Consider the following 11494-nt stretch of genomic DNA (forward strand, 5'->3'; position numbering starts at 1 on the left):
TGCAACTGTACCATTTGGTGTCTTGTAAAGCCATAAATATCATAAGTTTAAAGCCATAAGGTTTGAGCACTCTATATGCATGACACAAAAATAACTCAATATCTTAAGATTAAAGCCATGAGGATGAAACAGGAATAATAGGTGAGGTGTGTCCTTTGTACAAAATAAAACACTGAGAAGACGCCTCTTCATTTATTTTTGTTTTTATTATTTTTCAAACAATACAACAAAACAGCTGCATTTCTCCAGAAGGACTCTTCAATAACACATGCATACAAACCTCTGCAAGTCGTGGCTCAGGAGGTAAAGTGGTCAGCTGATTATCAGAAGGATTCTGATTTGAGCCCCTGCTCATCCAAAGCCAGTTGAAGTGTCTTTGAACAAGACACTGAACCCTGAACAGCTCCCAATGCTTTGTGTGAAATTAGTTTAAAGTTGTTTTCGATAACAGTATTTTCCAAATCTTTTCAAAACAGTTCAAACCCCCAGAATGTTTCAGTAGTTGTACAGATGTGTAATTTAGTCTAGAATTTCGTACCGTATCTTTGACCAGTGTTAAGTCTGCTTCTCACACCAGACGGGACTCAAACCAGCATACCCTCGTTTAGGAGGCCAGGGCCTTATCACCGTTTTCACCCTCTTCTGTTCTCTTGTTTGTCAGCAGGCTTTCACACAAACTACTGAACGGATTTCCACAAAACTGGGCGGAAGGGTGGGACATTGGCCAGGGAACAACCCCTTTAAATCCACTCAAAAGGGGCAGAGACCTGGCCTGTCATCTGTTACCCCGGTCCCAGCTGAGGACCATGGTGGGTGATGATGCTTTTCTGTTCTTGTGGTGGAGATCCATCTGGGAAGAAAGTAAAAGGAAAGCTGTTGTTATGCTCCAGTTTATCCTCTTTTGATTTTAAGTTTTTTAGTAATTATTGTTTTATAGTTGTGCGTTCTAAGGACTCGGTCTGAATTCACCTTGTCCTTTTAGAACTTTTTATTTTTACGTTTTATCCTGGTTCTTTTCTTAGTGACAGTTTTGTTCATTTTTGAATGTTTTGTTTTATATAGTTTTTGAATTATTTTCACGGGAACATTTTTACTTTTAGAGTTCAGCCCTAAATGTTGTGTGAACTTCAACAGATTTGAATTATGTCCTATGTCCCATCATTCTCTTTTTTAAATTTAACTTATAAATCACTGTATGCCTGTAAATTGAAATAAAGTTTATGATCAAATGCTTATTATTGTCTATTCGCGCTTCAGTGAAAGTGTAGTGTAGTGAACCACACGGGTTCCAAAACAAAGAGACCCCACAGCCCCATCCGCATGTTCGTAAATATGCCTGTTTAAAACTTTCTGCCATACTACCTACTGCCAATTTGAAAACGTGCCAATCTTAAACTTTTATACTTTATCTTGACTTATTTGTTTGTGAACATTGAAAAATATAGTTATTTCCCCACATCACACTTATATAGTTCAGACATTGTGTACAGGCATAAGGTCGGACAGCTTGATGCTCGGGGGGTCCTGCCAGTTGTAGGCGCTGTTCTCAAGCCGAGCTGCAAAAAAACACACAAATCGATTGTTTATTTTGTGTTTGTTTACCTTTTTTCCACGCGAACAAATGGCTTCGACGCTACTCTCGCCCATGGTGGACTACTACAACGACGAGGAGGAGCTGGACAGCGTGGAGGACGACGACGATCGCAGCTTCAGGGGACGGGACTCAGAGGAAGGTAACGTTCCCCGCGGCTGGGGCTCGGTCTACTTGTTGGGAGGAGGAACGGAAACGTCGCCGTTGTTGTTGCATTTTACGAACTTAATCCATTTGCGTCGAGTAGCTTTGGGGGCTCGGCTCGGAAATGCATCATGCACATGCACGATTTGGCGAATCCGGTCTCGAGTAGCGAGCGAGTGCAACGCGAGGGGACTCTGCACACGGTTAGCCTGTTAGCTGCACATGCTAACGACCCGCCAAGCAAGCCCCTGCTGCCCGCACACACTCCCGGAGGAGGCGAGCTATCAACGGGTGGACCGTTGACACTAGGTGGGTGTTTCCAGGGCTGCTCGCTTACTTATACCAACGTTAAACCACGTGTTTTAACCGCGTTTGACGCTAGCTAACTCCGCTAGCTTCCTCTCTCTCCACTCTGTCCACACACTCGTGTAATTGTGCAATAAAGTCACAATACATGTAATTTAAGTCATATTAGACCCACCCTGCTGCAGCTGACCCGGGTGTGTGCACGGTTTTTAAATAATTGATGATCGTTAAAAGAAAGGGGGGGTGGTGGTGTGTGTGTGTGAAGGGGGGGGGGGGGGGGCGCGCTAGCCACCTAGCGTTAATTAGCCAGCTAGCTCCGTGACGCTAGTTCCGAGCACTGACAGGTCGCCAGGCCGGTGGAACCCTGCGTGCTGTGTCCGCCGCGCCGGCCTCTTCGCACCGCTTCACCCGCACAGGACACGGAGGATCGCCGGGGACAGAGACACACGAGCCTGGGCGATGGCAGCACCACCTCCAGGTTAGCTAGTTTCCCCCCGAAGCCGACATTAAGCCTCCCTGTGTGGGTTTAACTCCTCCGGCTGCCGGTTCTGTTTTCACCCGGACTACAGCGGCGAGACTCTCTGAAACAGCAGGCTGAGCTAACTTGAGCTAGCACGCCGATGCTAACCGAAAATGAAAGCTGCTGTGTCAGCTCCACCCGACCGGGCCTTACCCTTCTCATGTGCCGGGCGGGTTGTCTGAAGGTACCGCTGACATGACAGGATGATTCACCGGTGCTTGTTGAACTTGGCTGCCGGAGTTCGCCTGCTGGTCTCGGGTTAGACATGTTAGCATTTACCGGTGAACTGACAGCGTGAGCAAGTTAGCTTCTGATTTATCTCATCATGCGGCAAATCCTTCACCCTCGATGACATTAGATAACATGTCGGTTCCCTGATTTCCGGAGGCTGGATCCTCTCACCTGAGCTTCTTCTAACCCACAACTTTGTTTCGTCTCCGGCATCCGAGAAGATTCAAGATGTTTCCCGTCAAACACAGATCTTCCTCCTTATCCAGCAAAACCCACAGAGGGCATTCCCAGGCTGGGTGTTCACCATTACCCTCCCAGTGCCACGCACGTCCTTTCATCAGCTGTCTGCCTGTCGCTTCACTCAATTGCATCATCTTCTACGTGTTGGGACATCGAGTGATAATGTTAATTATAATAATAATAGAACAGATGCCCAGTTGTCTCGTGGCACTGCTGCTGCTGCAGGCTGGCATGCTCACGTGGGGAGAACCGGCTTTGTTTGAGAAGTTCCTTCTGTAATCCGAGCCCTGTCCTGTACTTTCTCTCCCAGACACAGAGGATGCCAGTGAAACAGACCTGGCCAAGCATGACGAGGATGACTATGTGGAAATCAAAGAACAGTAAGTGGCTCGGATCAGCACTGCTCAGCGGTTATACACAATTTATAAAAAAACCTTATTCTAAAGGGTGATGTTTTTAAACGTTAGCCTATGTTTGCTGGTAGTTTCATTTTTTGAATAAGCCATATAGGGTCTCACAATGTGTACAAGGTGAGACACTCTCTGTCCTTAACCCTCAACATGGGTGAGGGATCTAACTCCCGGGACAGACAGAAGTAAAACAAATGTTGTGTCTTACAGAGCACATCAACAACACAACAATATGTACAACATTCATGGGAAATGAGTGTTTAACATCTATGGAGAGGTGTTTATACAAAAAGAAAATATCTGACAGAGATGAAGGGAGCAGCAATGACATTTGTAATTTTATTGGTTTAATACAAATATATATGTCGGCAGGCATATTATACATTTAAGCAATCTAGTTGTAATCACAATCCAAGCTCAGCCAGATCCCTGATGTGGCTGAAGCCGCGATCCTGGATTTAACGATAGAGCTCAAGGACTCTGGGGAAGAAGTCAAGTCAGTAACAAGCACTGATGAGACGCTGTGATGAAGAGGAGGAAAGAGAAACTCCGTGTGTCATGTGTCCCCCCCGACAGTCAAAGCCTAAAGCAGCATAACTAAGAGCTGGACAGATTAGTGAGGCATCTTTATCACTGTCTCTGGAGCAGCCTCCCTGACGACCTGAGGGCTGCAGAGAATGTGGATATTTTTAAATGCAAACTCAAGACTATAAATATCTATTGGGCCCTGTAATTTTATTTTATTTATTAAACCATCTGTTTATTCATACATCTTAGGTGGTTTTACTTGATTTCTTGTTTAGAATTCATGAAATGTACAGTTTAATGTTTCCTGAATTCCTGTTAATGGTGTTTTGGTCTTTGCATGAATGAACGTTATGATTTTTATTGCTTTCATTGGTTGTGATTTTCCTTCTGCTTTCATTTAATTGCAGAATGTACCAAGACAAACTGGCCTCCTTGAAAAGACAGCTGCAGCAGCTGCAAGAAGGTAATCACTGGGATTTATTCTTATGAATGTGGGAGGAGCAGTTTCATATATAAGTGACTGGTGAAATTCATTTTATGGGATTTGTGAGAGGACGTGGATTCGTTGACTGGAGGTGTTTGAAGGACACGGTCAAATCCTCTCATACTTGTTATGGTTGTGGTCAGCAATTACATCCTCAGGCTGTGAAGCCAGTTCCAAAGGGGATTAAAACTTACGACACATTCTCAAGAGAAACAAACATCAACTGACAACCTGTCATTTGAAATCATTCAGACTGTTTACTGATACAAACTCAATTATTCAACGCTGGTGTTGAATGTAGACATGTTGTGAGGTTTATTCAAATCCAAATGTAGGAGTTATGTCGGTTGAATTAAGTCGAGTGTGTGGTTGGATACTGCGAGTAGAGCGTCAAAATATTTCTAGAATGGATTTTCTAAAAAACATTGATGACATATTTGAATAAATAGCTTGTATTCAAGTTTTAATCACTTAACTTTCACCTGACACATCTAAGTTATAATTTGATAACACCATTAAGTTATTACTCTTGCCAAGGAGGATAGAACTCTGTTGGTTTGACAGCAGGATTACACACATTTTGATGAACTTGTTCAGCTTAGACAGATCTCTGCCGACTTCATTTTAACAGATGATTTACATGTTCTATTTGCAGGTACTCTGCAGGAGTATCAGAAGAGGATGAAGAAGCTCGACCAGCAGTACAAGGAGAGACTCCGAAATGCAGGTGAGTTGAGCAACATTCAGAAATAGACCACACTGTGTTGATTCTGTTGCATCAGCACCAACTGTGCTTGGAGGAGAATATAACAATTCTGGAGGGCTTCCTAATTTAGTTAGGTTTGTTTGGCGAGGGCAGAACATTGGCTGGTTCTGCAGAACAACACTTTGGACGTGAGAACTGGGAGGAAACCAGCCCAAAAATAGGAGTAGGAGGGAGGGGGTGTTTTTGTGTTTGCATACAGGCTACTTCTTAGTTTTAAAACACATCAATGTTGCTACGTTTACATGAACTCCACAGTTTTCAAGTGCCTGAGACGGGGATGTTTGGAAACAGTGCTGGTAGTTTTTTAGTCTGGATAGTCTGTCTTCACACAACATCCAATATAACTGGAAAAGTGCCCTGAGTCCTTCCTGTGTGTCCAAATTCAATGTGCCCCATTTTTCTGATGATCAAAATGTTGTTAAATTTAGTTGCACTGCAGAAATATAATAAGTAGAGAAGCTCAGACCCTGGTAATCGACTTATATAATGATCAACTGAGAACTTGACTTAGAAAAGATAAAAGGCTAAAACACAGTAAAAGCTGCGTCCCTAATGACCTGCCGCTTTGATTTCAAGTTCACAGATATTTGCTTAAAGCTTGCTTAGCGTTCGCCTTTTCTAGTCTTGAAGGGTAATCAAAGTCAACTCAGATATAATGTACCGGTGGTGAAGTTCATGACATTCAACTGATGTTTGTTCTACGTGACCAGTTCTGTTTTTCCTTCACTTTACAGATCTGTTCCTCCAACTTGAGGTGAGTGATATTCATCTTCAGCCAGCGTCTGCACGACTGATTTAACAAAACTCACTCTCGTTTTTTCTCGTCATTATGAGGAAAACATGTTTCTTCTCTCTGTCCTTTCTTCCTGTCATCCGTCCGCAGACAGAGCAGGTGGAGAGGAACTACATCAAGGAGAAGAAGGCAGCGGTGAAGGAGTTTGACGACAAAAAGGTGGAGCTGAAGGAGAACCTAATTGCGGAGCTGGAGGAGAAGAAGAAGATGATTGAGAATGAAAAATTAACAATGGAGCTGACAGGTGGTAAGAGGGCCAGAGTGGGATGATTAATCATGAACTCTCAGCAGAAGAGAGAGGGAGAGAAATCGGGTAAAGGTGTTTGTGGTGGGTGGAAGTGAGTTGTTCTCTCGACACTTTAAATATTAAATTGTCTGATTTAAGATGGATTTTTCAGATACAGTAAATTAAGCTGTTACCAACTGTCCTTTTCAAAGTGCATTTTTTGAGAAACAACAGACGTTATTTTGACATTTCTTTTCATTCATAGATTCAATGGAGGTAAAACCAATCATGACCAGGAAGCTGAGGAGACGACCTAATGATCCAGTCCCGATACCAGACAAACGGAGAAAACCTGCACCAGATATCCTTCACAGACTTTACATACAGAAGAGCTTCAGGGCCAAGACAGTTATTCATTCTCAATATTTCCACTTTATTCTTGACATTTTGACTCCCTGCGATTTATTTGGTTATTTATGAAATGCAGAAATATTGTTTCTGTCATTTTTTCTTATTTCTATTCTCGTCATTTCTACTTATTCTCAAAATGCAAACGCCGAAAACACCATCCTCTTTTATTTTCTAATGCCTTGCCCTCTTAAATCTGAGAGGTGTAAAATATTTAGTATAATTTACAGTCAGAATATTTATTCTTTGTCCAGATACTTTATGATTCCCCCTGAAGAGTTTTGTTTTCAGTGCATTCACAGTTTTTTCAATGCTCCTTAATTCTTCAAACCTCAGCTAAATTATTTGTTAACAGACGAACAGATCATGGAAGATCTAAGAACACTTAATAAGGTTAGTGTGTCCGGATCAACTAATATTAGACATGTTCCTGCCCGATGTTATTTCTTTTGATTATTTGTTTCACACCTTCTCTTTTACAGCTTAAATCGCCGAAGCGGCCGGGTATGTCCATACTCGGTAAGTGCCCACATCGTCTTACAAAATGTATTCTCCAGTTAAATAAATTATGTCATTAAGAGAAGTTTATCATGGTGGAACTAACCAGACGTTTCTCCCTCTTCAGTATCGCCCTCGTCCCCAGAACATGTCCCCTCAGTTCCCATTGAAAGCCCCACCCAGCGCTACGAGGCTCGCATCGAGGAGGGGAAGCTTTACTACGACAAAAGATGGTAAATTTAAAGTTTCACCCTCAGAACTATTGTCTCATTGTTTCCCCCCTGATAATACACAGCTCGAGTCACCACCAGATGGCCACGTTGCCATGGTTTTCATGGCTCTCGAGCTCTGCTGGTCCTCAAGTAACATTTGACAGGAACACTTTGATGGCTGCCTCTTTTTGTCTGGGCTGCAGAAAGAGATATTACTAAACAGCCACGAAATAAATGCTGGTGCTTGAAGCCACAATAGAAATAAATATGCAGAGGATGTGGGTGACGAATGCAAAGAGAATGAAAAATCCTTGACCAAACACGGCTCCGATGACTTTCTGTTTGAGAGCAGACCTCCACATCAGACGTGAAGACATTTGAAGAGGGGTAAAAATAATAGAATAGTGTCTTATTAGTCACTGATGGAGACAGGAGAAGTTGAGACGCAAGCTGTGAGGTTTGTGCACTGTTCTTTAAAGGCAAAGTCTCATTTAATCATCGCTGCTGCCGACGCTGAAAAAACCTCCTCAAAGAACCACAGAGAGACACGTGCGTCATTATTCTTCAGTGGCTTCTTAATGATCAAATGCTTTTGCTGTCAGTCTCCTCCCTTGGGTTGGTTTTGTCCTCTGACAGTTTGGAGCCATTAAAAAGGGACTTTTGTTTTGAATTTCCAGTCCAATTATCCATTTAGAGCGATCTCAGGGGGACTGTGGTTTATTCAGCTGGGTGAAATAAGGTATAATGCACCTCTCTCCTGTCGGCTCTCGTCCATCGATCGTTCCTCAGCGTGAAAACTCAAGCTGTTCTTTTGTCTGTGTGTTGTGTTGATAGGTACCACAAGAGTCAGGCCATCTACCTGGAATCAAAAGACAACACAAAGATCAGCTGTGTCATCAGCTCAGTCGGGACCAATGAGGTGAGTTCCAGCTCCTGTCACATGAAACAGGTTTATTCCATAAAGAAGATGCATGATGAAAGTGTTTCTTTCCTCTAGTGTGATGTAGTTTTTTTTGTGAATTTGAAAGTTCGACAAATTTAAAGGACTAAGGCCGACATTTCCTACAAGTGCGGGAAGTGGTTGACCAATCACAACGGAGTGGGACCGCTGGCCAATCAGAGCAGACTGGGCTTCATAATATTTGTGATTCCATAATCCTTCGCTGTGCTCGTGATTTCATGACCTGTCTCTTTTATGTTGCTGCCCTTGTAAAGCACTTTGTAGCGTAGATTTTGAAAAGTGCTCTATTAATATATTCATGTTAAGTTATTGTTATCAAGGGGGGGGCTTAAAGGGACAGAAGCTAAAAGTTAGAGTTTCAGACAGGCTGAAGAGATGATCTGTTGAGGAAAGTGTTTTCTGATCATTAGAGCATGTAAATATTTTCAAGTAAATTAACTACATATTGTTCAGTGTAGTTTCTCATAAGTGTGTTTTTAATGTTGTGAATAAAATGCTGTTCTTAGTGTTATTCTGCAGTGGAGGTTATGATCTCATGATCTGTGTCCTTTTATTAGCTCTGCTATGAGACTTGATAGAATTTAAAGGGAATTTTGGGCCAGATTTAATTTGTGTTTGAACGGCAATGTGCTGATTTCCTGCTCTGATCAACACAAGACAAACGCTGAAGAGAAGCGACTGACTTGAAAAGGAAAGTTTCCTCATTCTGCAGAAATCTGATGTGAATGAATTTCTGGAGGTTTTGGATGTCTTCTCACTACCTGGCCTCTGGTAGATGATGCTGGTTTATACTGATAGATTGTCTCAGCAGCAGCAGCTGCTTTGGAATGTGCTTGTTTCTAAATGGGCTTTGTCTTTGCTCCCCAGATTTGGGTGAGGAAGACGAGCGACAGCACGAAGATGAGGATCTACCTGGGCCAGCTGCAGAGGGGAGCGTTTGTCATCCGTCGACGGTCGGCTGCATGAGACGCTTCCCCTCCCCTCCCCACAGAGCCCCCCCATCTGTTCATTCATTCATCCACCCAGCTCGATCATCCACCGTTTTCCACATTGGTGCATCCCTGTTGAGTTTGACATGAGGCTTCTTCATCCTATACACTACCCATCTACACACACACACACACACTCATAGAATATTTCATGGCCAAGGATATGTCAAAAGATTTGTTTTTCTCACATTAACCAGCCTCTCGCACAGTAAAAGTCGTCCTATAGACAAGTGGCTGTTTTCCAGCATTATTTGTCACTATGTAGCACGTGTGTGGAGGTGGCTGTGGCTCATACAGAAGGCGGCTTTGATGCTGTCGACACAAATCCTTTCTCTCTCCCGCAGCCTCATTAACATTGATCATTAAGTTATTTTTCTTGAACAGCTTCATGTTTACCCACACAAACAGTTTTCTAAACCTTTCAAGCTGTCGCCCGCTGATGAGTAACAAAGCATGGACTGAAAGAAACCCTGTTGACGGGATTTGTATGGTTTTTTTTACATAAAAACACACCGATAAGGCCTGGACATGACGACGAGATGAGGAAGGGCTTCAGGTTTGAACATCATCAATCCCTCAAGTGAAGACTTAACAGTAGTCGAACCCTTTTCCAAACATTAGAACTTTTGCACTGTCATTAAGACGCGGAGCCCTGTTATGCTTATTAGAGAAAAAATATGTATTTTGAAGATTTCTTTGTTAATATTTTTATGTCATCCTCTCCATGTGTGAACAATCTGGATGATTTCAACCATGTTTGCATGTGGAGCATCACGTGGACTGTTAATTTGTACTGTGTTCCATTTTATTAAAATGTTTTCTGCCTTTTATTATTGTGGTGAGTTTGACTGTTTGATGGTTTGCTGGCGCAGTATGAGTTTTGTGATTTGTGCCTGACAATACACGAAGTGCTTGTACAAGGATGCACTTAATCCATTCAGCCACTTGGATCAATCTGGAATCTTGTCGGTATCTTCTCCGTGACTGACACCTCTTTTTTTTATCCTGAGATATTTGTTCTCTTTTTGTTGTTTTAGTTTTAGTATCTGTCGTGTGTTAGAAACTTCAGCACTTGCTCACTGATATTCTCATGACTTTTTTCAAAGGTGGTGGCAGTAAAATGTCTGTAGCAACTCTGACGTGTTCTCACATACAGACCCTCCAGAAAATATCAGGTTATGTTCACAAGTATGAACTTCAGTGCATATTTGGAAGCAGCTTTATATACCAGTCCCCTTAAAATGCATCACCTGCAGAAAAAACAAACCAGCCAACAGGTAGGTGTGAAAACATAACCTCCTCTGCACAGGTCAGTTTTGAGTCTTCAATACACACAAGGGATACATGAGAAAATATTTAGATAACACCTCTAGAACCTACACACATTATAAACCTCTATAATTAAATTACTAAGTCACTGCAGAGTAAACAGACATGTGAGCTGCTGTGAGTTTCATTATCTCCCCCCCCCCCCCCCCCCCCCGGCAGCAGCCTGACCTCACAGCTCCTCTGCTCTCACATGGCTGCTCTCAAACATCCCTCCACTTTGTAAACAGCTGGATTGTTTGGCATTCGGCGCAGGTCTCCGCCGGGGCCGAGCTGCCTGCCCTCACTCCCTCTTGTGTGTCCTATCGCCTTAACCGGATGCCGTGGTTCACTTTGCCTGACTTAATGACACACGCTGACAAGGAGGGCAATTACTGTTTTGCAATGCGGCACAAAACGCCCGGCTCATCTCAAAAGGCTTGTTGTCCTGAAGCCGTCAGGTGTGATTGCTCCGTCTCCTGCGAGGCCGTCAAATGAGCTGATGGTGGATGTGATGCCTGTCTGCTCCCTTCACTGCAGCCTGTGTCTGGCTCTTGGTTAAAGCCAGAATAACACAAACACACTGAGACACTTAACATGAGATCCACAGGGTTTGTTTTATTTGTATTATATGCGTCCCATATGTAGCCTCAGTGAGGCCATTGTGATTTATGTGGACTCACAGGTGAGGACAGAGGGGTGACCGGGGGAGGGGGGGGGGCAGGAACCCTCGTCCACGGAAAGACCACAACATCTAATCATCCATTATCTTTAGTGCTTATCCTCCGAGGGGAAGCTGGAGCCAATCACAGCGGACATCGGGCGAGAGGCGGGGGGGGTGCTCCTTGTAAAGGTCACCAGTCTGTCACATATAGAGACAAA

General features: G+C 43.3%; 1 protein-coding gene across 3 annotated transcripts; it reads left to right on the top strand.

Annotated features, from left to right (window-relative positions):
• The first annotated feature begins 1532 nt into the window (after nucleotides 1–1532).
• suds3 (SDS3 homolog, SIN3A corepressor complex component) lies at nucleotides 1533–10137 on the top strand. 3 transcript variants are annotated; one of them, XM_061072092.1, is made up of 12 exons: nucleotides 1533–1733; nucleotides 3343–3412; nucleotides 4378–4433; nucleotides 5110–5181; nucleotides 5955–5974; nucleotides 6104–6260; nucleotides 6505–6600; nucleotides 6979–7040; nucleotides 7130–7166; nucleotides 7273–7378; nucleotides 8192–8276; nucleotides 9186–10137. In XM_061072092.1, the coding sequence occupies exons 1-12, from the start codon at nucleotides 1622–1624 to the stop codon at nucleotides 9282–9284; spliced, it is 972 nt and encodes a 323-aa protein (XP_060928075.1). In that variant the 5' UTR covers nucleotides 1533–1621; the 3' UTR covers nucleotides 9285–10137. The 3 variants fall into 3 exon arrangements, with proteins under 3 accessions (XP_060928075.1, XP_060928074.1, XP_060928076.1); XM_061072091.1 differs by lacking the exon at nucleotides 1533–1733 and adding an exon at nucleotides 1742–2044; XM_061072093.1 differs by lacking the exon at nucleotides 1533–1733 and adding an exon at nucleotides 2371–2519.
• The last annotated feature ends 1357 nt before the right edge of the window (nucleotides 10138–11494 follow it).

This window comes from Limanda limanda, chromosome 5, assembly GCF_963576545.1.
Source record: "Limanda limanda chromosome 5, fLimLim1.1, whole genome shotgun sequence".
NCBI lineage: Eukaryota > Metazoa > Chordata > Actinopteri > Pleuronectiformes > Pleuronectidae > Limanda > Limanda limanda.